This window comes from Pholcus phalangioides, unplaced genomic scaffold (genome assembly GCF_987345545.1).
Source record: "Pholcus phalangioides strain wild (caught in Gottingen) unplaced genomic scaffold, Ppha-v1.0 ptg000027l_1, whole genome shotgun sequence".
Lineage (NCBI taxonomy): Eukaryota > Metazoa > Arthropoda > Arachnida > Araneae > Pholcidae > Pholcus > Pholcus phalangioides.
This window is the reverse complement of record NW_028301617.1, coordinates 2,534,532-2,562,242: the sequence shown is the minus strand read 5'-3', so window position 1 is coordinate 2,562,242 and position 27,711 is coordinate 2,534,532. Positions and strand designations below refer to the sequence as shown.

The 27,711-nt window shown below is 35.8% G+C and overlaps 1 protein-coding gene across 7 annotated transcripts in view; it reads right to left on the bottom strand.

The window, feature by feature from the left end:
* Positions 1 to 27,711, bottom strand: part of LOC149068056 (uncharacterized) — a 51,535-nt gene that overhangs the window by 8,689 nt on the left and 15,135 nt on the right. For 4 of the 7 annotated variants that reach the window (XM_089251498.1, XM_089251497.1, XM_089251495.1 and 1 more), the window contains exons 5-7: positions 26,719 to 27,628; positions 18,967 to 19,083; positions 116 to 7,697 (exon numbers count right to left, since the gene is read on the bottom strand). In XM_089251498.1, coding sequence (XP_089107624.1) covers positions 7,122 to 7,697; positions 18,967 to 19,083; positions 26,719 to 27,628 — 1,603 coding nt within the window. In that variant the 3' untranslated portion in view covers positions 116 to 7,121. Of the gene's footprint in view, positions 1 to 115; positions 7,698 to 18,966; positions 19,084 to 25,841; positions 27,629 to 27,711 lie in introns of those variants that run through there. The other 3 variants (XM_089251499.1, XM_089251500.1, XM_089251501.1) reach the window with 2 other exon arrangements.

The following is a 27,711-nucleotide window of genomic DNA, read 5'->3' as shown; positions in this document are numbered from 1 at the left end:
TGACTCTTTAAGAACATATCACATTGTAGTACACAAGATTCAGAAAGTAAACAAGAGACAGAAATCAAACAAAGAACCAACTATAACTGTACCAAATAATAACACAACAAGCAAATAAACAATATTATCTGATTTTTATTGACATATTACACTATTTTGCAACGTAAAAATGACACTGCATTCTTGTACATCAGAAAAGACAATGACATTTGTCAAACTCATATTTACATCTCTAGCTCCATCTGAACGAAGGCGATAGACATTGTTTTTTTCATGTCAGAGAGCCAACCATAAAATATAATATAATTTCCTTTATTATCATTTACATTACAAAACATAAATCTCATAATCCATTGTACACACTGTGGAAAAGGTAGATCATATTTATTCAAAATCGACAGGAAAAAGTAACACATTTCGACAAAAACAGAACACATGCAATACAAAAAAGAATTTATTTTAGAAGTAACCATGATCGATAATGATTGAAATCAATCTTATTTTCAGTTAGTTGCCAATATGGTCCCTTGACATATATATTCGTCTAATATATATATATATATAACTTGAACCTTCTCCGATAAAATCCAGAAAGTACAATATACAGTCGTGGGGTTTTTTAAAACCCTGTCATTCCTCGCACATTCACAAATCCGCCACAACTAACTTGCCCTTTTTAAAAAGAAGTTAGTAGAGGAAAACAGAGGAGAATATTGCTGTTATTATCTCTTGTGATCGACGTTTAACTTCACCCGAAAAATTATTTTTATGATGTCACTAAATATGTGACATAGAAACAAAGCAGTTTTGTAGAAATCATCCAATAAAGCAAGACAATATGTAAATTGTTGTCGAAAGGAAGAATTTTCTGAAAAACATTAGACCATTTATGAGCGGAAATATCACTAACCACCATGATTTCAACATAGGAAAAGAAATGGAAAACATACCAAATTTTCCTTAGCAATGCACAAAACGATAATTCAAATGAAAACCAGTATGTGAGCACGTATGATTTTTCATGCACTCAGACGTGCTTGAACCAAGTTCCAACTGATTTCTATGGATAGTTATTGGTATAGATGAACATGCAAGAAAATTTTCAAAATCGACACATACAAACAGTCCATAACAATAATTACATGCAAATGGGGAAAAAATAAAATTGATAATATGATTGAATTCAAGCACTTCGATTCTGAACCAAAAGATAACAATACAGTGATACCTCGGCTAACAAAGATAATTCATTCTGGAATCATGTTCGAATAACCAAAATCTTCGTTAAATGAAACATGATTTTTCATAGGTCTTGATCGAAAATCATTTAATTCAACCCAGAATACGGCCTCAAATTTAAAGATAAGTGTTTTTTTAACACAAGGAGCGCTATAAACCCAAAAGCAGAATGTTTTGCATTGTTCTGCAACGAGCCCTCGGCTGACTGGAAATGTTCTGTGGCAAAAATTCCCATAATAGCGTTTTCTACATATTTCTTAAAATTCTTCTAGACTGTTCTGCAATGTACGTTGCAGATTTCCGCATATTATGCTTTGGGGGCCATAGAAAAGATGAAACTGACCAAAAGCTAAAATGAACTGCTTCAAAAATTGGATAGATGAGAATTTTTACATGAAAATTAGATACTGAAGATCTTTTTACTTTACAGTATGTACACAACTGACACAAGCTTTAGCAGACTAAAACTGATATTGACACAACCCAGTTAAGTTCATAGGAGTCCCCATCTGTTTTTGATTTGGTCAGCTCATTTTCACATCTGATACTTACAGATTGAGAAGATAAGCTCCTCGAGCGTGTCCAGAATGTTCAATTCAACGTTAAAGAGTTCTTGCACTGAAAGAATGAGTGCTCTGAAAACACTGTCTTATTTTTTTCCCCAATGAATTTTCTATTAGCTTAATCTGTCATTATTAGAGATACGTAAATTTTGCAAAAATGTTTTTTGAAATTTTGCAAAAAAAAAGTGTTTTGAAATCAGAAATTTTGCATTTATTTGCAAAAAAAAATCAAAATAAGAAATTTCACATTTATTCGCAAAAAGCATTCAGATCAGAAATTTTGCAATAACAAATTCCAAATGAAAAATTTTGTATTCTGGAATAAATAAAACATAGTTCAAATCAATCAAAAATTTCGCATTAAAAAAAAACTGGCCATATTACTTTCTTTCTTTCAAACTGAGCACAACTCCGGTCTATCACCATCTATGGGCGATTTACTGGATGGTTTTACTTATGGGCAATGGCCATATTACTGGAAACTGTTAAAGTACAGTCGAACCCGGGATATAGTGAACTCTCGGTTATAGTGACCTTTTTCAGTGGTCCCAACTGACCACCTATTGAACTAACTTCAATGATTCAACAAATTTGGATATAGTGAATCTTGGGATATAGTGAACTTTTTATTGGATCTACAGTCAGTTCACTATAACGGGGTTTGACTGTATTTAGTTGAAATCTAACATTGTAGTAATATATCGCTAGTTTCTCCTAATTTAACCTTATTTTTCAAATGCATGTTTTTCTGAAATTCCAAAAAGCTGCATATATAGTCGAGTACACTTATAACATAACCCGGATAAACATTTACCATTGATATAACATACAGCTATGTAATCCTCAAAATTTGGCCTATTCATGTCTCATTATGTCATTCATGTCTCCTGCGCATTTGACTTTACGCGTTTTGGAACTTCATATAGTTCCGAAATGCGTATAGCCGTAGTTCCTTTTGCAATTTTGGGTCTACTAACGTTGCTCGTTCAATTGTATTAATAGTTACATTTCTCATCAACAGATGGCACAGAATATTTTTATAAAAACTTATTAAAATAGATAACTCTATCTGTCAACGATAAATGTAACTATTTTGTCAATAAAATTTTTCACATTTAATAAAATCTTGTCTTTCTGAGCAAAACCGTATCGTTTATTCTTTTCGAATTATTGAATTTTTACTTGTTTTTATTACTTTGTGTTTTTTTTTTTATGGATGGCAGTGATAAAAGAAGAATTGTTGCAAATCAACTCATTCACTTTTAAAAAGCTCTGCTAATTCAAGTTATTGATAGGTGACAATTTCAAAGGGAAAACATTTCCAAAAATGTCTGCATGTTGTTGCATATCTTGCGTTTTCTAATAAATTTCAAAAACTTTTCAGATATCAAAACTACATTCATGCTGTATTTCAATTATGTGCTGCATAAGCTTATTTTGTCTGCAACAATCTCAATAATGCATATATGTTGTTATTGCTATGTAAGCTAATTTCAACACCTCCCTCATGACATACACATCGGTTATTACATATACTTCTCGAATCACCTAAAGGCTATGTTATAACAGAACTCAACTGTATTTGCATCTAACACAATATCAGAGGGGAAAGGAGAATGCTTGTGGTTTCCCTTTCAAGCACGCTCACAACAGAGCAAAATTATGACTTTCCTACTTCAAAAAAGTATAAATTACCTACATTTTGCTAAAAATTAATAAAAAATTAAATTTTAACATTTATTTGGCGAAATTTTCAAATTTCACATTTATCACGGTTATTTCGTAAATACGAAATTTACGCATCCCTAGTCATTATACATGAACCGGTTCAAAACTTCGAGGAAGAGGAGTGAAGGTACATCTGGAAAAAGATTCAGATTGGGGGGGGGGGGAGGGGGGCATGAGTTAATCAGGCTCAAGTGATAGAAATCCTGATGATGATGATGATTGGAGTGAAAATTCAGCTCACAACGTGGCTGTGTTACATTAGCATAAGCACTCATATCAATGAAAATGTTTGTTAACCGAATCTGTATTCAATAGCCGATGCAGAAAAATCCTGAAAAATTCTTTGTCACCTGAAAAATTAGTAAGCTGAGGTATTTGTAAGCCGAGATATCACTGTACAATGATTGTTGAGATCAATGATTAAAAACACAATATTAACAGCATATTTCATTTTCTTTGGAATCCTCATTAGATTTGTCCAAGGGCCTCAATCGGAGGGGTTATTAACCCTTTGTGTTCCACAGACCCCTCATGCCAATAAGATGAAGACCACTGATGACTTCACACAACACAATATGGAAACAATGAGTTAATTCTTTTCATCATCCAAAGCTCACAGACCCCCCTGAAATCTTTCCAACAACCAACACCAAGGAGTCATTCGATACCTGGATATAAGCCCCACCACCAGTTTAAACTAGGGGTCCCCAAAGCAGAATGTTCTGCAACAAACCTTCAGCTGACTGAAAATTTTTCTGCGGTAAAAATTCCCATAATATTGTTTTCTATATATACACAGTAGAGTTTTTAATCACGAAATTATTATAGAAATTCTTCTGCAGCAGTACCAATTTTTCTGCGATGCATGTCAGTTTTGACATATTCTGCTTTGGAGCCAGGGGTGAATCCACGAATCTGAAATAAAGAGTCCTTAAACAGTTTCAAAATTAAATTCCAATAATTGAATGAAAATTATTCAACTTCATGGCATCCCCACCCCACAAATATAATTACTATTCACGTAAGTTTCAATAAAAAGATTGAAACCTTATACAGTAGAACCTCATTATAGAAGACTAATAGGAACTGAAGGTTGTCCGTATTAATGAAAGTCTGGGGGGGGGGGGTTATAACAAATAAAAACAGTGTTTTTGGAATCAGTTGATTTGTACGTATACACTGCATTAAGCTTGATTTTCCTGGCTAGCAAATTGTATGAGTCATGCAGTGCATTCATGTTTATGGAAAACAACACAATAATCTATGGTTATGTTTTCAATGCATTTTTTGAGTATGCAAAAATGTCATCAAATGTCAAAACATTTGAAAAATGTCATCAATGTCAAACCAAAATGTCATCAATGTCAAAACAAAATGTCATCAATGTCAAAACAAAATGTCATCAAAAATACAAAAAACATTTTGAAAATGAATGCTCTGGTCTGGAAGGGATATAATGAGGTTCTACTGTACTAAGTTAGTGGTCCTTAAAATTATTTCAGACATTTTATTGGCCCCTGGGTTCAGAAAGGTTGAGAAACGCTGCTCTACACCATGTTTGCAAAAAAGAAAGGCAGGAACCAATCCATGATTTGAAAATCTGCAGTGTAAATAGTAGCCCCAAACTAGTACCGGTCAATCTATTTCTAACCCACGCCCAATATCAAAGACCAGACACTCTCCACCATACACAGCACCCAATTTTGATGTAAGAGGACGCAAAAGAAGGTTTCAATGCAGAAAAGCGGTACATGAAAATTTTTGTGGCAGACAATCTTGTGTCACTATGGTTATCATGGCATGCCAGAAAAAATTTGTCCTGCCCAGCCCTAAATGTGCATAAACAGCCACACACATATATATCATAGCCACCAACCTTGGAGAGTGAGAACTCGAGAAGTTCTTACACGGATCCAAAAATTCTGTACAAAAATAAATTTAAAAGGGATCTTTTAAAAAATGTTAGGGACTTTTCATTAGTAAAAGGGAAACTTTAGGGATATTTTTCCATTTACCGTGCAAGCCATCGCTAATCATGGCCAACCAGTAGGTTAAAGTCCTTGGGTTAAAAATTACTTATCAAAAATAAAATCTCACAAACCAAAAAATCTGCATCGGGCCCGAAACGGGACACACGAATAAAGCAGATACATGCGATTGTGCCAATTTTGGATTTTGAAAGGCCGGATTGATGCTTGCTGATAGCGAGAATTTTGTGTTTTCTCCGCGAAAATGAATTATTTTTTTGTGAGTTGACGAAATAGTGACAATTTACACAACGCTTATGAAGCAGAGGTTTTTGTTTTTTTTTGGGTAAATTCTTGGGAATAATTTTTTCCCCTAGATGTAGGGATTTTTTACAATTATGGACAAAATTCGGGAGATAAAATAATTTTTTGGATGTCCGGGTAATAGAGTAGAAATTCAGGAGATTCACGGAAAATTTGGGAGACTTGGCAGCTATGATATATTGTTGTACGCCAGCAGTTCTTGGGTGGAGACATGGGGAAGGGGTCACGAAGGCAGAGGGGGCCCAGAATAAATAATGATAGGCAAACATAACTGAATACAAAGACATTTATAGCCTAGGGCTTGACATATCCCAAGACGTCAAGTGGCAATTATGGCTAAATAATTGGTATTGGTGCCTAACAGTTTCTGTGTGGTTACTAAATTGGAATCTCAGAACAACACAAAGTTTTTGGGATTTATATCAGCATATCTACCACCGTAGAAGTGGGCCATTAGCCATCAGCAAGGCTTGGCCACGATTTGAAGTGGGCCCCTGGTAGATTCAGGTGCTATGAGGAAGTGGGGGTGAGGGATCAATGATCAAGAGAATTGATGTCCGAGATTTTTGAGAGTCAGCGAATACATCATATGGTACTTTGATATAGGTAGACGAACACCCAGGGTATCCTAACAAAAGCTTTAGTCAGATATTTGAATTTTGGCAATGGTTGTCAAAGTCTGAATGAAAGTTGTGAGTAAAATATATTAAATTATAAAAAAAAAAAAAAAAAAAAAAAAAAAAAAAAAACGATACCAAAATTCAATAACTTGAACAAGACAAACCAATCAAACGATATCTCCTCTAAAATATTCTCAATTAGCCTATTATCCAATATACTCTCCAAGTAAAATTTAGTTTTTCCCAATAAAACTTAAAACGAGTAACAAAATTTCTAACTAATGCATAATGTTGAATAATATGAAAATATTAAGTATATAATGCATTTGTATTCTGTCTCATTACATTCACCGAAGAAAAAAAGCCAAACACAAAACGAACACATGGCATAAAAGAAAAATGATATTCGGTATTCAGATTAATAAATAATAATCATAATTCAGAATAATTCATTTGTGAAATAAAAATTTATGACTGAACAAAAAAAAAACAAACGTGAAAGAGACTGACTTTTTGACAAAACATTGCATTGCCTTGATTCCGAATGTGCAATATAAAATTCCAAAAAAAAAAGTTTTAAAATAAGCCTTTCTTTTTCTCCCTTCCTCTAATATATCTATCAGAACATTTGATTTTTGTACAAGGGAGGCATCTGTGTTTGTGGAGGACGAGGATTCAAGTTATTTGGCAATGTCACTGGAGTATGAATGCATAGCTGCGTGTGGTGGTGGGGGTGGCGGAGGTGGCAGGTTCATGCCACCAATCATAGGAGGCATCTGATTGGTGACAACCGTCCCGAAAGGCGAGATAGATGGAGGAGGGGGACCCATCCAGTACTGCATGGGCATGTTCATCATCTGCGCCTGATACATCGAGTGCAAGTACATCTGCTGTGCATAGGCATTGGTAGCATTTGCTACATCGATGGCAGTTTTCATGTCGCTATCCGGCACCGGCTCTTTGTTAGTGCTTGATGGAGGTAATGGAGGTGGTGCTGGCAGGCTCTTTTTATTTTGTTCTCCGACTTCCTGGTCTGGAAACGGTGGTGGAGGCAGCATTTCCTTTGAGAAATCTGGTGATGGAGGCAATGGAGGAGGAGGTGGTGGTGGTGGCGGCGGTGGCTGAGAGTTCTTGTTTTTGTACACTTCTTCAGGATCACGCTTTTCTCCTTCTTCTGCATCTTCTTTAGGGATCAAATTTGATAAAACTGTGTCGGTTTCTTTTTCTTTTCCTTCGCGAACACATTTAAGCATAGACTGCAAGACAAAAGACAATTGACACATGACAGGCACTTGATTTCTCTCTCACACATCATGAAATGTTACAATCGAACTCATACGGCTGCATGACCAATGAATATATCTTTCATCAGGACTACATATATAAGTTTCTTCACATATTAATTTCATACAAAGATTCTTCCCCCTCAATGTTGGAAGATTCTAGTCTGACCAGCCGTGGTTCATGTAAATGACTACCAATTATTCTGTCTGCATATGCAGCAGTTATGCTGAGTGGATGGAAGATGTCAATGAGATCCTTTCTGCTGTTTGGAGATGACAGAGTAAACTTGAAGCAAACATTTCTATACTGTCTGAGGTGTTGTGGAAATAATACAGTTAAGCAATTCCCTACCTATGTCGATTCCCTAGCATCGTCCAACTTTAAGGCTCAATTATACAGGGTGATTAGTAAATTCCCCTTGCCGCATTTTACTAATGAATTGATTCTAGAGGCGTACTTCCACTCAGAAAAAGTACCCAAATAACATGTAATACTCAGACATGTCATTCATATTGCAAGGGGCTGTATAGTTATCAAAATATAAGAAAAATAACTTTTTATTTACTTTATTCAGTTCTATATACACATTATTTGAATAATTTTTCTAAATGGAAGTATTCTTCTAGGATCAGTGGTTTGCCAGTAAAATACGACAAGGGGGAGTAATTAAGTAATCGCCCTGTATAGGATGAGTTTATTAGCTCTATTCTCTGGTGAGTACAGTAGCTGGCGAACAAGCAGGTTGCAGTTAGCCCAAAAACTTTCAATTACACAATGACTACTGAAATTCCTAGAGATGTGCGAGCATTTAATTTTTTTTATTCTCGTCTATCTATTTTGATGTGAGCCAAAGATACAGTACAGGCGGCCTTCACTTCACACGATTAATTTATTTCGTAAAATAATTGTGTAAGTGAGTTGAATTAAACACGGAAAAGATAGGGATGAGGGGTTGGTTTCCATGAAGAAGGATTAAAGAAACTGAACCCAACAGCAAAGGAACTTTTTTTAATGAATTAATTTTTCAAACTTCTGAATAGATCCCGTGAATTTAGATAAAATATGGAATGAATTAACTTAATACTTTTTACTTCTGCTTCCACTACTTCTGATTCTAGTGTGAGTGTGGATGTTTTCTTTCCTGAAGAGCTTGGTATGATAGACTGATAACTCTATTTAATGAAACAGTCGAGATTTGGTTAACAAGCAGCATTTTTCGCCTCCTTCTAAAAACTTTAGCAGCGAGCCAGAGAATTCCTCATATTTCTTGCAAATGTAAAAAATCTGGTTTCACTGGAACCAATTTTTTCGATTAAATTTCTCATAGCATTGCCAATGTGTTACCAAACATTGTTCATCAGTGAGATCTGGTGAGGAGTTGTATCTGAGAATCTGAGAATTTCTCTCGTATTTGTCTCAGCTACATCATAAAATCCAACAAATTTCAACGTCAAAGGATTTAACTATGTTAAATCTTCACTTTCCAAGGCCATTTCTAGGATTAAAGTTAAAGCGTCCAAGCTGAATTTTTCAGGTTGGAATTCCTAAAATTAATTTTCAAAAATCCCATTGTAGCAAAATCACATAAAGCGAGGGATACCCGAAGAAATATAGCCACACCCATATTATTTGAGCAAGATGCTAGTGAGTAGCGAGAGAAAGTAGACCACACACCTTTCAACTTTATTTACTCTAGCAGACAAAGTTGCAAGTTGCTTGTTTACTAGAAAATGTTATTTCACAGAGTAAGTTTAGTAACACTGAGTAAAGCCAGAGGCGAGTAGCTAGTGAAATTTACCAGGTGAAGTGAGTGAGTCTTATTTTCGGACACAAGACCCAGATCCCGTCTAGATTCATGATTATTGGTACTAGTGGTGTAAGATACTCTAGGATGTAGAGCTCTTCTGATCTTTTGAATTGAGTAAGGACACAATGTTATAATAGGCTGTAGTTTGCCAAAGATCTCCATATCATCTTTTGATTCTATTCAAGACAGGTTTCCATCTCATATAGTGTCTGTCTTAGGCTTCATTGTACTAAAATTGTGCAATACCGTTTTTGTTTTCAAGTGCCACAGTTTATATTCGTCATATGAAACCCCACTTATCCATCAACAAGAAAATTAAGCTTTTGAATGAATCCAAAACACAAATGATCGAAATTTTGATTTCAAAAACGCAGAATGAAAAGTCAACATTTTCATTTTTACTCTAAAATGTCTAAACGAATTAGTAATGCAGTCTATGCTACTTTTTTAAATCATGGATGTCATCATATGAGTTTGCTATCACTTTTGCAATGTACAGAATATACCAATGCCATAAAATTGGAAATTTTTTTTTTTATAATTATCAGGACTTTGGTTTGTGTTATAAACAATTTTTCCCACTGAAAGTTTTTTTAGGTCATTTTGAAGCTAAAGTTTAACCAAACTTGTGTTTTTTTCCTTGCTTGTGGTTATTGTTATCTATGTGCAAGACTATGTAGGAGGCTGCACACTTAATATCGTAATCAAGCCGTAATATTTGCTATGATTCATGTACGTGTAGAGCTGTTTTGCAATGTCCTTCATATAAAGAAGGCAAATGTATAAAGAGGAAAAAACCCTTTTCTTCAGTTCTTGGCCAGTTTCTTTCAGTTGACTAGATTCAAATTTCCTCTTCTGAAAGACTTTTCAAGGAATTTATAGAATGTACTGTACATTCAAGAAAAATATCGTAATTCATGATACACATTAGACATTTTCATTATAACTTCTAACAATTTCTGAATTTAAAAAAAAGCAGGATTAGAGCCTGAAGGGGAAAAAATCTCATTTCAAACCCGAAAAAAGAAAAATTGAACATTTTACAATCAGTTATATGGGAAAGAAAAATGGAAATGTCCCCAAATCCTGATTGCCACGATGACCATACATCCTGTCCAACCAAACGGGAAGTATGGTCATCATACTTGCAACCAGGATTTGCTTTGAATATAGTTATCAATCATTTATTGTTATCAAAAACTTCAAATGCATGTGATCACATTAAGCAGCGTGGACTGTAACAAATTTGAAACATGAGAGAGACCAAAAAAACATATGTGACAGTGTGATAGCATTGGATAGCCAGGAAACTGAGAGCTGTTCTTTGAAAGCAAAATACTCATGCTGACTAGTGTTTTGCTTTCCGTGATCATTGAACTCACTGACATGAATGTGAACATACAGGATGATTATAATTAGTTCCCATACTTTGAGTAGTTTTTCATCAAAAACTGCTTATCCGAATACAGCCAAATTTTTAGGATGTTATGCCAATGAGACCATTGGAGAGAGATTCATGGAAATAAAAAATATAGTTAAATTTTCGACCACGACGTGAAAAAGTGGCGCTTTTTATTGAATTTTTCTTTTTCCCTTGGTCATTCTGATCATTTTTGTTGCACCAAGGTCATTTTCTGCACATGAGGGCTAATTAGACCGGGACCTACAATTTGTTGCCGATTCCAAATGGCAGGCTTGTTTTTATACTCATCGAGAGGTTGGCACGCTAACTCCTCGATGGGGGACTCCCTGCAGTAGCAATATTTTCTGCGGTCATGTCGCCGTTTCTGTTGTACCCCTATGTCAGGAAAGTTTTCTGACAAGGAGGAATCGGGTATCAAACTCGCGACACTTCTAAACAACCTTTGGTACTTTAGGCGAGTATCTTATTGACCTGGGCTACAGCGTCCCTCTTTTTCCCTTGGATCATATAGCATATACACCAAGTTTAATGGAATACATCTATCAGAACAGGCACTACATAGGTCTGAGTAGCTTCAGTATACCATAGCTGCCAACTTTTGAAAATGAAAATTAGGGAGATTTTTGCGCAGACCCATATTTTATACTAAAACCACTCCCTAATAAATACAAAAGGGATTTTTCCAAATAAAATAGGGATTTTAGACACATGGAAGTTACACCCTTGGGAATAAAATCCCTACGCAAAAAACAAGCGAAATTGGAGGCCAAAACTTCAATGGTGATCTACAAAAAATATATTATGTTCAATCAGAAATGATGTGACTAAACATTTGGCGCGAATGACTCCAAATCATCAGAAGATGAAGGAAAAAAACATCAATTTTCGAAGAACACTGACTTTTTGCAACACTTGCTTGATGTTTTTTATTTCACATGGGTGATGATGTCAGTCTTTCCACCATGACCAATGTTTACGTCCATAACACAACTTGTACAAAAAAGGAAAAGTCTGCCATTTTCTGGAACGTTTAACGAAAGAAAATTCATTGGGGGAAAATAAGTATCTTTAAAATTAATGAAATATTTGTTTGCTTATCAGTATTCATGTTCTGTTATCACACGTACGTAACTTTAACAAAAGAGAAAGTTTTGACCACATGCGCTTCATTATCATCTTCATTATCCAGGACTATTGGCTGCTAAGCTATTTCTCTGCACGATAAGACAAACAACTTTTCTTGTTGCCTTCCTTAAAAAAGGAATTTCCCACTATTCCCCCATTTACAACGTGTGACGTCATTTCGAAAAGAAAAAAAACAGAGGCAAAAGACTTTTTGTCCCACAAGAAATCCCTTAGGAATTGTTTTCAGAAGTGGGGATTATTTTTAAATGAAGTAGAGAATTTTTAAGGACAATTAGGGATATTTGTGATTTTTGTAAAAATTCGGGAGATTTAAGAACTTTTCGGGAGGTTCAGAGAGATGAAGCTAAAATTCGGGAGACTTGGCAGCTATGGTATACTGACACCTCTCAGACCTATGCAGCGCCCGTCAGTATACTGACACTACTCAGACCAATGTAGCACCTGTTCTGGAGGACATATTCCATTAATACTTAAATATTATATACAAATACAAATACAACGCCACAACAGGCAAATTGCCCAACGAGGTGGCTGACTTAAGAACACCATTGATCCCCGAGCCATTTTTTGGAGGCCCTACCTACTACTACTACACCCCACATGCACCCCGCCCACAACCCCCCCCCCTCCCCGCGGAACCCCCCAACGAATCGGTACATGCAGGAATGTGCGTGTACGTGTAGTGAAACCTGACGTGAAGTTTTGTTGTTTCTCTGTAATGCTTGTTATGTGTAGTGCTGCCATCTGCCACAAGTTTTTCAAACTATGAGTGAAGTGTTATGATTGAATGATTTATCGTTGTAGGACTGTTGCTCTCTGTGGCGAGACTTTTTAACGGGGAGATCGGCTCGCATTTGCGCCTTGAAGTTGGGAACCACAGAAAACCAACTTCCGCCGACCACCACTGTGGGGTTCGAACCCGGATCCTCGCATCACGAGTCCGTCACTATAACCACTCGACCACCACAGCGGCAAGGTTGCTATATGGTCCATGGCAAAAAAGAAAATTCAATAAAAAAGAGCCACTTTTCACCTCATGGGCAAAACATGAACTATTTCTCTCTTTTTGTTTCATAAATCTCTCTCCCATGGGCTCATTAAGATATCCAAAAAATTTGGCTGTATTCAAATAAGTAGTTTTTGAGAAAACCTACTCAGAGTACGGAAACTTTAATTATAATCACCCTGTATTTACAACATTTGCAGCAGAAAATTTAATTAAATATAATGTAATGAAAGACCAGACCACAGCTCTGCAAGCATTTTTGTAACACTATTAATTGGTGAGAACCAATTCCAAAGACCTTTGCTGTTTTACAGAAGATCAGGACTGAAATAGCTATCAGCTTCATTTTACTTCATTGCTTATTCAAGAACACAGTATGCGTTTGTTATCGAAGACTTATTCTTTCTTTTGTGTTCTAAATGAAAACACAATCTGATAGTTCAGATACAGATCAAAATCACAGAACTGTATGAAATAATCTGGCAGAGATTGAACAAAAACCACACGCACGCACACACAAAACTAATATTTTTATTTTATCCTCCAACACAATCATAACAACTTGAGGCAATCCTACGAACGGCAGTAAATTCCATGTCAGAGAGCATCGAAGTGTGAAGCACATTTTTCTAACTGGAATTACGTCAATAGTGCAATTGTTGAATTTTTTCGTCAAACCATTCTTAAAAAGGTAATTTGCAGCAGTTTTTGGGCTGCATCATTTTTAAATTGAAATTTGCATCCATTATGGCTCATTCCGTATAGATGGTTGTTTTTTTGCTTGAAAATTGTTTGAATAATATTTGTGAGCTTTTGCTACCAGATTGCGATTTATCCAAAGATGATGGCACTCTCCGCTGTTACTACGAAGATTTACCTTTGAAGGTAAGAGTGATATCATCTTCGGATAAGTTGCCATCTGGTTTCAGTGTTAGAAATTATGAGCATTGGCCTGAGTTGGGTCTGGTTGTCCATGTACAACCCCATTCAGCGCACACAAGCTCTAAGGAAAGAGGATTCATCGGCTTTGCAGTCTAGTGGTATAGTATGCTCATCCGGCAAGTAAGAGGATGCGGGTTCGATTCCCTGCAATGCCAGTTGAATTTTCCTTCCTGGATTCATCTTCGCATCAGCCAGCTGTCGAAACCTTCATAGTAATAGCAGATAGTGACATCATCTTTGGATAAGGTTCTTATATTTGTCCAAAATAAACGCATTGTATTTTTTGAGCTCGTTTTGGGGAATTGATGCTTCTAAGAAATTCATAAACATACGCTTTTTACTTGAGAACTGTTCATGACGTCTTTATAATTATCAGCAGAATGGCTCAAAGGTACACGTGTCTCCTATTTCTTGACAAGCCAAGCAAGAACAATGTTTCCCTAATTTGTTCCCTAACCACTCGACTGCCAGGCAGCTGTTGAGTGGTTAGGGAACTAGCCTCTCACTGTGCAGGTCTGGGTTCGAATCCCGGTTCGGGCATGGATGTCTACTAACACTAACAAATTCCCTGGACGGATCATGCTGATCCCTTGGGAGAATACGTGAGGATCTTATTAGCTATTATTTAAAAAAAAAATTTTTTTGCATTTTGGAGGAAAATACCATGTGTGGAGGAGAAATATTACCGTGCATTCTTAAACAATGATAGCTAAGTAAGCAAGCAAACAATAAGTGTTCAACATTATACAGGCATGCCAACACTGGCTTGAAGCTTGTCAGTAAAAAAGTTTTGTTCTTGTAGTGATGAATGTTCAGCTTTGCCATGGGGGGGGGGGTGGTACCACCCAGGAGAACATAATCATAGTACAATAAAAAAAAATCAAACAAAAATTCAATAAAAAAAAATTGAAAGTTCATTATATATAGCACCTCGTTGGCACTGGAACCTAGAAGGCTCAAAAGCCACATGAGCCCCCCCCCCCAAAACAACTTGTAGACGTCACCGATTCCCTAGATAATTCATGAGTATTCAATGCAGTCCAAGCCTGCATATGCCCTCGTGGGCCGTATATACGGTCGTGGAACCGGGTCCAGACCCACCTCGATGAACCACTTAAAAATCTGTTTTTAGCCCACAGTGCAGGGCAATTTTGATGGAAAACAGGTTTTTGTACATTTGGGCATCGAGCAGAGCGGCAGGTTTAGACGCGGCTTTACAGATTACCTTCCACACACAGATGGCTCCTACAGATTGGTTTCGAGTTTGTCTTCTCTCGAACTCTCTCAAATGATTATTTAAATTCATTTTTATGGTAAAGGTTGATGCAATTAAAAAAAATAAGCAAAACACAGCAATAAATTCAGACCCAATTTTTTTTAAACTGATTTCCGCAGCATTGAGAGCTACGTAGTATATTGTAGCCATCCGTAGAAACTACAGACAATCCGTAGCAGTTGAAACTGTGCATTATATAAATTTCACTCACATTAGGATGGTCTTAATCTTTCATGAAGATTGAAAATCTGTCTATAAAATGAAGGCCACAGACAGCTTTAATCCTTCGAGCAGTTTTTAAAATTTTCTTGATCCACATTTTATAACTGCCACATTTGAAATTGCAAAACCTTCACAAACTGTCATCTTATTTTCAAGAAAGTTTTTTTTCCTGATTGCGAACTGATAACTTCTTTTCCTCTCCCCCAACAAGAAAATTTACTCCCATCGCTTTTATTTCTCTCACTATGATACAAAAACACCTGCCATGACGTTTGTGCTTTCTATAGGAAGAGAAATACTTTTTTTTCGGAAAAAAAATATTTTTCTATTATTTACACTGAGCGTATATTTCTTTCTCTTTTTTTCCCCTCGCTCCTTCTCTTATCTAATCTTGAACAAAAGCTGACTCCGCCCACTGACAATTGATTGATTGGGGGAGATGGAAAACATGTTTAACAGTAAAAACAACTTAAATGCATTTCTAGAAGGTAAGATATTTCGGGGTAGCAGAAATAAAGCAAATCAAGTTTGACGAGATATCTCAGGATTTGCCAATGAAAGGATTAAATGAAAAAAATAATCAGTACATATACTGAATATTATTTATGGCCTAATAATACAGTTGATGGTAATTACAATGACCATATGTTATTGTGTCCATTGTAAAATAACTGCTTATATTGTAATAAAATGAATAATATATTTATTCATTTCATCCACATATAAAATTATTTAAAAAAATATACTTTTTTTTCAAACTTTCATACAACTTCCCGATATAATGTCCATTTCATGTGGAATGATGAGGGTCATTATAATAAATGTTGAATGTATTAGTAAAAAAATGATCTGATTAGTCTCTCATTCAAGCCAACTGGGATTAAGTTAAGCTAACTGAGGGTGCAAAAATGTGAATCAAAATTCCCTGTGGGGGGGGGGGGGGGTTGGTCCAGTAAAAAGGTTAAGATCCCCTGCTGTAGAACAGGATAGTGTATGTGTGAGATTAACTGGATAGTTTAACATTCTTAATACACATTTAGGACTAATTCCCCTCAGAAACTTTTGACTGCATCATATGTTGTAGAGAAAAGTGATAAATGATGACCCCGTGAAAGATTTTAAAATTTTATTGAAAAACTTGATTCAGGAGATCCATAAAAACCTAACAATGAGAACTATTCTGATAGCTTTTTCAAGCTCTTTTGAATCTGTTGTCACCTTCTGTAAATAAGTTGCAGAAAATTCATATGGTTTTTGTGTGCCATTCAAAAATCCAATAAACAAATTTCTCTCCATGGTAGTGTAAATCAATTAAGCAAGTCTACAAACTCAGAGAATTGGTTTTGCACGATGTGTTGGCAAACGCTTACAGCATATTGAACTCATGAAAGAGTATAGAACAGTACCAAAATCAATACAAAGATTTTAACAGCTGTCTGATGTGAAGATGAATTCAGGAAAGAAAATTCAACTGCTTCTACAGGGAATCGAACCACCCTTATCTTGCAATCCAGGCGAACAAGCTAGACCACTACACTACCAGACGTAACAGACCTCTTTTCTTTTTTTTTTTAAAGCTCATATACTTTGAACGGGACTGCACATGGACAGTCAGATCTAACTCAGCTAATAGCTCACATATACTGACATTTTGTCACTAGATGACAATTTATCTGAAGGTGTGTGTGTGCATGATGTCACTCTCAGCTGTTCATACAAAGGTTTTAACAGAGGGGAAAAGGTTTTGCACATAATATTAGATAGATTGAAGAATTTTCCGGAAGTCCAGAAGATAGGATAGAAATCTGGGAGCCTCCAGGAAAATTTTGGAAACTTAGCAGCTATGTCATTGTATTTGTCATTCTTTCTTAAATTCTCCCATTCTGTCAAAGTATTTTTCACTGTGCATAGCTAGTCAGCGAAAGGAACTAATCATTCAAAGGATCAAATTTTTTTTTTGGGAAAAGAAATTGCTATGGAAACAAAACCATTATTTCTGTAGTATTTAGAGAAGTGGTTCTTAAACTTTTTCTATCCATACCTCCCTTGTCTAGTTACGTTGTAGGCCAGTGCTGAAACCTGGGAGCTCAAGCCACTTACAGCCTCAACAAATGAAATTGTGTGATACTTTTTTTCTTCGTTTCACAAGTGAAAACATGTTAGAGAACAAGTGACAGCATTGAAAAGTTTGTTTTCAATGTGTGATTGCAATTTCAAAGTTTCCTAACAGAAAATTTTGTTGATGGCGTAAAGTTGAAAAATTTCAGTGTTTTTGTAGCGGAATTTAGCAGACATTGGATATTGTAGCAGTTTGGCATAATTGGTGCAGATTTTCCACCCTAATTTTTGTGTTTTTCTGCATACCATATTCTCTACATTAGCTGACATGTCAGGAGACATCGAGGGAGAACATTATGCCGGGAGATTCGAAACAGATTCTGGAAAATTCTTAAATATCTTTATTATAAAAATCCACTGAAGTGGCTGAATGTGCATACACTGTGATCCTTATTAAACCTCGTTTTACTGGCATGCTGAGAAAGACCCCAACATTCAAAAAATCTGGTGTCCCTCGAATTCGGTGCCATGCCGACTAATGTGGGGGGAAATACTATATTTTGTTTTCTATTATAATTATGTTATGTTGCAGTATATTAGGTTAATATAACTTTTTTTTTACTAAATGTGCAAATTTCAGAGAAAACCTCAGCTATTCCAACTGTTTTGTAGTCAAATTTGTGTTCAGCACCCCAAATTGTATAAGAAATGACTATTTTTTTGTTTTGGTCAAAATTTGTTGTTCAGTGTAAATTAATTTCTTGACATTTTTGTTTTCCCTGACCCGTTTGAGCCCCCAGCTCGATATGAAAGTTTGCTTTTGCACAAATCACTGTGAAATATTGTAGGAACTCTTTATATTGCAACTTGAAAGAACATTGATAACGTCAAATCGCTGTCATTATACTGAATGCTGTCTCCTTGGAAAAAAAAAACTTATAATGCAAATCTAGAATCTGTAACAATCTCAAAATTTGTATAAGCACCTTGCATAAGACCAAACTAATGGTTCAAGTTGTTGTAAATATGAGAATTTAGATTATTTTCAGCAAAAAATTCCATTTTGAATAAATGCAAAAACATGATAAAAATGCAAAAGAGTACTCACCTTCGTGAATCTCCTTTAGTCATCTAAGTCAATTGAATTGAAATTTTATGAACAGCAATGGGCACAATTACATTTTCCTCTTTCTTATTATCATTTTTTATGAGGATTTGGATTTCTGAATGTGTTATATTGCTAGATATGTATGGCCCTGAGCAACCATTTATCAAATTTCGGTGCATAACATATGAAAGCAAAGATATACACAACGACATAAAGCCGCACATGCCTTTAAATCTTAGATTAAACCACATACCTGCAGTTCGCTGTCCGGCACAGAACGGAGTTTGTACTTCAGATAAAGCTCTGTCAGTGTGGATATAACTTGAAGAACTGTTTCAGCATCTTCATCGTCTTGAATTTGCAACTGCGCCTTTAAAAGAAATAATAGCAGAACATATAATATCAGATTTCAAATTATCATTGATCGGTAAAACTAGGCATTTTATATCTGGCATGTGATACACTAATTCTTATATATTTTTGGGTGTAGAATCCGAATCTGCTATTAAAAATGTGCCAACACGTAACGTTTTCATGTAAATTATATTTTGAATATTTTTTGGAAGGTTTTTGGGTTGCTTGTGTACAGGTTTCATGATGGAATACATTTACAAAATTAAATCTGTGACTACCCTAAACTATTTGTAATCACACATATTACAAAGAGAGTCTGTAATTTGGAAAGCACTGAATCACCAATGTCAGAGGAGAGTGAATCAGAAGACATACTATCTTCAGAAAAGTATGATCTGATAATATGATACATCACCTAACTTCATAGAACAGAAGGACTTGAAATGATTTCATGATTTCGTTTTTGGATTTAAAGCTTTCTAAGCAGCAAGCTGAATTTTTGAGTTCTAGGTTGAAAAAACCAAACCATCTGCTGAAGGAACAAAGATTTGAAGTTTCAAATCAAGAAGTGGCTGTTTTTCCACACATTTTGAAATTCAGAATTCAATATGTGTGTTTCGACAGAAATGGGTGTTCAATATAACCCACAGGAGGGGCGACTATTGATTCAAGTAAAAGCAGTATTGTTGTGTAATGGTAATGACTTTCAGCTTACGCAGTGGACATAAGAGGAGCATATGAAGGCATGGCTCTGCTACCGGATGGCAATCAATTATGAAGGTCATGAACGTAGATGTTTTGTGATGGATACTGCTTTTTTTACATGTTTACAGGGTGGATTCACAAAATATTGTTGCTTTCTTTCCCTGTCTATGGGACAGCAGACACCAAAAGCCAAGGAGTGGCCCAAAGAAAATCATATGTCATTGGGAAGGATAATGTAAAAAATACTCCACTGGTTGAGAAAAGTAACATTTTACCTTCACTTTATATGAAGTTGGGCCTACTTGCGAATTTCATAAAAGATGTTGATAAAGGTCAGTTTCATAATCATTTGAACGAAAAAATTTTCAAATTCAGTTCAGTGAGGGAATGCAGAAAAGGCACATCTGTTGGACATCAAATCAGAAAATTGTTAAAAGATCCAACTTTCGATACCAAGCTGGGAAATCATGAATTAGCTGCTTAGTCCGCTTTCAAAATGATCATCTCAGACTTTCTTTAAAGAAAGGACGTTAACCATGTTTCAATAGTGAATGATTTGTTAGACAACATCAAGAACATGGGATTCAAGATGCCACTGAAAATTCTCTCTCTCTCTCTCTCCCCCCCCCCCTTTTACTCTGATTTATTTAGAACACTTTAGGTCAGTTTTCCAACCTTTTTGCCCCCATCGCCCCCTTCTTCAGAAATTTTTTACTCCCATCGCAATCTAACCCATAGGATCCTATGTTATACCCGTAGCTTCTACCACCCCTCAGAACATTCCATCGCCCCCTGGGGACATTGACGCCCATGTTGGGAATCACTGCTTTAGGTGATGAACGTGAACGCACTTTTACCAAGGCATTCTCGCTGTGGAAGCATTGTTATCAGAGGCATTCTCGCTGTGAAAGCATTGTTATCACAGACATTGTGATCTTTCAATGATAGGGTATTACTGTTGGTTTTTAATCAGGGAGACTGATTTTCCCGTTGAGAAGTGCATCATCGGTCTCATCTAATTTTTCCAAATCAAATGCACCTTAAACTTTTGAAATATATCATTAATTTACGTGCTTTCACAGAAATGTTAACTGAAAAACAGCAAAACTCTGAGTTTTTTATTTATTTAAAACTAGTGAATATTAGCCAATATTGTACTTTTGTATTGCTGTTGTGTATCTTAGAACTGCAACGTGATAAAGAAAGGTCGATTTCCTTTACTGAATTCAGCACCCTACAATTAGGTAAACACACCTATTTGCTAAGCAGATACAGAAAAAAAAAAGTTATATATTGTTGACTAGTGTAATTATTATCGGTTTATAATTAAAATTTTTTCCTCACATGGCAGAGTGATGAGTATCCACAACAGAAAAAAAAATTGCCCGGAAAAAAATATATATTGGAGGTGCACACGCGCGCACACAAAAACAACAAAGGTTAGTTGTCATAAAACTTACCACTGAAGTTCAAAATCGAATTTTCTAGAAATAGGTTTGCATTTCATTTGTTTTTTCCCTCACACCCATATTATACAGGGCGATTCCATAATTCCCCTTGTCACATTTTACTTGTAAAATGTTGATACTAGAGCCATACTTCAAATTAGAGAAGTATCTAAGTAACGTGAAAACTCATATACGTAATTAATGTTGCAGGGGTTGTGTAGTTATTAAAATATGCAAATTTACTTTTCATATGAGAACAATCCTGTCCCTAGAAATCCAACTACAAAGTGTACACCCTGTCTCTCCTGAGGCAAAAAAAAAAAAACAATTCACGTTTCGAAGTGCAATTATTCACTTAAATATTTTAATTCAAAAATTGGAGAAAAGTTGAGATAGAACAGCATAAACTAACGGGCAATCCTTTATGCTGTTATTTTTAAACTTTTTCTCTAATTTTTGAATTCAAATGACTCTGCGAAAATTCCACTCCGAGATGCAGAATTTTATTGTTGCCGTTCATCCACTCAATGCCCATTTCGGGTGTTTGTCCAGCACTAACGAAATTTTGAAGTAGCCTTATTATCATGTCTGTTGAGTACTTATTTGATCATAATTACTATTAGTTTGGGTGATACTGGTCTTTAAGAAAGCACCCGGGTGATAGGTTTTAAAGGGCAGCAGCCTAAGCTTTTGTTCAGAAACAGGAATGGATGCTGTCACATGGGGCAAGTGTACATTTTGGTTTTGCCCCCACTGAGGCAGATTTTTTTGTTTTGCCATCTGTGGACCACACAAATTTTGCTGCCCTTCTAGTCTGATAAGAAAAAAATTGTCTAATTTCCCCCTAGTTCCTTCAATTAGCTGCTGTACGCTATAACCTGATTGCCCCCCCCCCCGTAAATAGCTGTGTCACTCACTGGCCTAGTCTTCTCACTCCCTGCTGAAGCGGAATCGTAGTTTCACACCCTGTGGGATGTACAAATTTTGCCATCCTTCTCCCATTCTACTAATTTTCTTGACCACTCATTCCTCATATTTGCCACACTGAGCTATAGGGCCCCACTCAGAAATTTTGCAGGAGTGATCAAATAAAGACAAAGAAAGAATTTGGGTTCTCACTTGTCCAGGGCCCAGAACACCTTTCGCATTCCCTTAGTTTCCACCCTTGAAACCTTGGTATTTCGGCAATAGCAAGGTTCAACTCTATTTAAAAAAATTAAATTAATTAAAAAATTCAATCCCAAAAAGAAAGGAAATATGATGGCTCATCAATAAGAGCTGTAACGTGGAAAAAGTTATGTCATAATTAAGAATTGTGAAATAATTTGACACAAAACAGGGCAGTTTCTTTAAAACTGGGAAGAATGGTCAAGCACATTTTGTATACTGAAAAATGTTGTGTGGTTTCGGACAGGTAAAAAATCAGGTTTATCCCAGATTCTTCTTGGCTAAAGTCCTTTCAGCCTCCCACCAGGGTCGTCTTGGGGGGGGGGGAGGGCACATGAGGTTTTGCATCCAAGCAGCAGATGAGGTAGAGCTGGCCCCTGGACAGCATTCAGAAACATTTTGCTTTCGGCCAACATCAGGGTTTACCAACCCTTCCCTCCTCCTCCCCAATGAAGAGTCCAGGCACTGGCTCTTTGATGATTTTTAACTTTGAAAATTTTCATATTCAGCTAAATTTATTGCCTCAAAATTTTGCATTAAAATTCTGCATCTTGTCATCATGTATCAGCTATATCACATCTATGTCAGCTTTGAAATTTAAAACTTCAACAAAATTATAATGTGTGTATATATGTTCAGTTATCCAGAAATTTTGATTGTCCCAATGATGTTGGATAATCAAGGCTCCACAATATCGCATAGACACTAGCAGATCAAAAAATTCACTAAAATTTTGTACTTCAACAGCAAAACTAACCAAGTTATTTCGACTCAAAACTAAACCTAACATGTCATTGAAAGGGGATATCTGAGATAAAAGGTCAGGTTGCTGGGACATTTTTGCAAATTTCTTACATCTTCTTGTGCAGTATATATGGTAGAAAGTGAAAGACTATTACAAAATTTCAATTCATTCAGAATAACTTTTTGTTTTTTGGGGTGTTAATATTTCTTTGCAGGGTCAACCGGGGTAAGTGTGGCAGCACAGGCTTCAATTTTTTAAAAATAATCTTGTAGCTCGGTATCAAACATATTTTACTTTATAGTAAGTTCTGTGTATACGTGTGATCTCTAGACATTTTATAAGAAATCGGCACACAATCAAACATATTTATTTTTGTCACACCAAAATAATACTACAGTCAATGCTCGTTATAATGGAAGACCGTTACATAGAAAGGAAAAACGCATAGGTTATTCGTTATACAGAAACATTTGGGACTTATCCTACTGGTCATTGTAATGGAATGGTCGCTATACATGGAGTCTTTCTAACGAGCATCGAATGTACCAAGGAACTTAAAATTCAAATTCAGAGTTTGTTTATTCAAATTCTAATATTTTCTGCAATAAAAAAAATAATTACACTAAATTTTTATGAAAACACTCTCAGTATGATTTTGTTTACATACTATATAGTATAATCAGTTTCATTTTTTAATTATTAGTAATAAAATAAGCTGGGGTGCCATACTTACCCCATATAAAAATATATGATGGGGTAAGTTTGGCACCTCAACCAGGGGAAGTGTGGCACCTGTGAAAACTGTAAGTAAATATCAATTTTTCTTCAACCCATTTGTATAAACTTTCACATGGAATTGATTTTCAATCCACTACTTGTGTTAACTGCATTTAATGGATATAAAGGAGGATATATCTATGAGTGAGATTCCATGTTCGGCAAACAAATTTCCACATACAAGTTAAGCAAAAGAAAATTGTTGTGGATGATTGTGACTGAGTTCTGATTCATGACTTTGTATCTGAAGCTCATACAAATTTTCTTATCTATGATATAAATGTAGAGCATACCACCTATTGAATTGGTTGAAACTGCTATCTCCTCAAATGTAATTATTCTGAGAAGCAACTTTTCCACATATTTCTTTCAAATGCCCTTTTCTTCACCCATTAGATGTTAGTTTTTAATTCAGGTTCATCAATACAATGATTTTATGTCTGATTATTCCACTGTATTGCGAGAAATCAAATTACTACAGCAAGTAGTAATTCCTGGGGTTGAAAGTCACGTGCCAGCAAATTTGAACACTTAAAAGAATATATATTTGTTGTCACGTGTTTTATGGGAATTAAAAAAAATTGAACACCAAATCGGCATGTTTGATTTGTCTTGGAAAGAGCAGATTATGAAAATGAAGTAAAAGTGATGGAATGTTTGATTTAAAAAAAAGTAGTCCTACTTGATGACTCATACATTTCCTTTAATCCATTTGAGCGCATACTGGCCCATTTTACAGAAATCAATGACAAAAACATTCACTAGAATTCACAGCACTTTGAAATTTGTATCTAACATGAGTGTGTGTCTACAAAATACCTTAATTTGTCTTCTTCGGAATATGTCTCATTTTTTTGTATAATGTGTTCATCTCTGTATTACTTTGAAAAAAAAGCGTTTGTTTGTGGTAGTAAATTTTTTAAATGCTTCTTTCAAGACTTTTGTGTGTAATATACTTTGTATTCAATGTTTGAGAGACAATTTAGGGGTCATTCAAGTATTACATCAGCATCAATGGGGGTCTCAGATTTGTTGACTTTTGATGACAAGAGGGGGACAGTGGGGGTTTGGATGATGCTTACGTCATTGACCACCCTTTATAAAAACATGAAATATTCTTAATGGCATCTAACTCAGTGTGGGAGACCAAAAACGAAAGAAATCTTTCGATACTTTGTGGGCACATGAAATAACATTCTTCCTATTGATAAGTCCCCTACAGAGCCACTTTAGTGATCTCTAAATCTTATGCAGATCCTTCAGGTGATCTGGGAATGCTACTTAAGTTCTCTGGAACTGTGCCACGCATCACTCAAGTGATCCGTCATTATGCCTCGGATCACTTAGGTAATCTGGGAATGTGCCACGGGTAACTTTAGTGATGTTGAACCACACTGGGGGACACTGAAGTGTTCTAAAACTGTACCACACATCACTAAAGGGATCTCTAAATGTGCAATGGATCACTTAAGTGTTCTGGAAATGTGTTCTGGGTCACTTAAATGCTCTGGAACTTTGCCACAGGTCACTTAAACAATCTGTAAATGTGGCACTTCATTTTTAAAAATTAGGTTTGAGGGTGCAGGCCACATCAGATAACCCCCAGGTCCACATTTGGTCTTCTGGCCAAGGGTTCACCATATATGGCTTAGAGAGTGAGACACAATGAATTTCTTAAAAAGAAATTTTGAGTTCTTAGCCTTCAAATAGCATTTAAATTAACAGAAATTGATTATAACAACATGGAAAGGTATTTCCTTTCAAAATTATTTTCTTCAAATATTTTTGCATTAAAAAATAAATTTTTGATCATATGGGGAGGGGGAGGACCATGAGCTTTCCCTCAGCAAACATCTTTGATCCTACCGATATGCGTTAGGACGTAGGGGACAGAGCTGACAAAATATTGCGGGAGGGGGGGGGGGGGTCAAAAAAGTGGCTAAAAATTTGCTGACATAATACTTGAACAGCCCCTTATCATTTGAGGTACAAAAAAAAAAAAAATTCTAGTGGAGAAAAAAGTATCTATTCATCCTCTCTTTTACAGCATCTCTGGTGTTTATAAAAATAGCAAAAAAAATTGTTGGCGCCACACTTACCCCTTTTTGAAACCACACTTGCCCCAATTCAAGGGGTAAGTGTGGCATAACGATGGGCTTTTCAAAAAGAATTTTTCTGTTAAAACTATGGCACATCTGTCACGAATTGAGTTAAAAATTATTTGTCAATTACACTTATGGACAAAGTAATAAAAAAAATGTTTCACAGCTTTATTAGTTTACCCACAGCATTGCCTCAAAGTCAAATGTCAATTTCGTTGTGCCACACTTACCCTGGTCAACCCTAAGTATTTTTCAGTATTTCAGTACATTCTAAATGTATTCATGTTATTTTGGAAGAAGGATTTTACAACTGAAGTAAAGTATGAAAGAATATCAGCAAAAAGAGGGTAGTTCAGTTATATGTGATAATAACACCATTGTGAAGTAATAATGTTGATTAGTAAACTTAGTGCCTCCTTTCATCGAGCTACAGAAATATTACCTTGTGATATTTAGATTAGAATTAGCTGAGGCATCAGTGAGTGAAACCCTCAATTTCTGCATCTTTTTGAACCTGAAATCTTGCGAGACATTTCGATTGTTAGCACTCCGAAAGCAACAAAAATCAAGAATTCCAGTTACTGATATCTAAACAAATTTTCATCTAATTGTCACATGGAAATTTCTTTAGGCATAGTATAGAGAAAGGCATAAACTTTACTTGTAGACATTTTTGTCAATTGGGGGGCTGTAATGCTGATACTAACCAGTGAATCGAACAGAGCGGCATGCAAATCAACATCTGGTTCTGATATTGCATCACAGTCGTTATGATTTCTGTCATCTGCGGAAGGTTCTGAAGAACACAATGATGGTCCAATGTGTTCTTGCTTGACAGGAAACATCTTTTCTTCAGGTCCTGACTCAGATTTCATCTCATTTATCCTCTTGTCCCTCGTAAAACTATTTGCTTCACGAACACCTATCATACACTCTTCCTTGACATTTGATACAAAACTTGATTCCTGGTCTGAACGACCAGTTTCATAAGCAGCAGCACTGGTATCAGCACCTGGAAACGTCCTTTGTGACAATTCACTACACTCATTGGTTTTCCCAAGTTTTGGTATTTTGCTGTCCACTGTTGATGGCATTGAGTCAGCTGGCCGCTTATCTGGAGATTCCTCTTTTTTGACTTTGGCACAAAACGTTCTATCACCTTTGCTCTTCCCCTTGCTTTCTTGTTGATCGCTGGAGAAAACCTTGAGAGGATCTCCACCTGATAACGGTGGATTAAGACAAGGCACATTCTTGGCGCTATTATGGAAATTAAAGCTGCCAAGTTTGGTCTTAGAAGGAGATAGCTCAGACGGTGAGCTGAAAGTCTTATTCGATTCTGGAAGATTCAATTTCTGGTTAGGGTCAGAATTCTCAGATGCATTATCTAATTTCAATGTTTCTTCTGGCGATGGTTCCATCAAGAGTGGAATTCGTGGTGGCATTGGAAGCGGTTCAAATGATTTATTTCCTGCATTTTCTTCCTTCTCTATTGATGATGAATCAACACTCTTTGAAATCTTTAAACTTTTTGCAACAGACAGGATGTTACTAAGTACTTTAGTATCGTTTAGCACACTGGAAAAATCGAAAGTACCAGCACTGGGAAGCACTTCACTTCTGAAAAAGTTTAAAAAATAATTATTAAAAACAAATTGATGAACTAAAGGCTTATAAAATATAATTTAATAATAAATAAACTA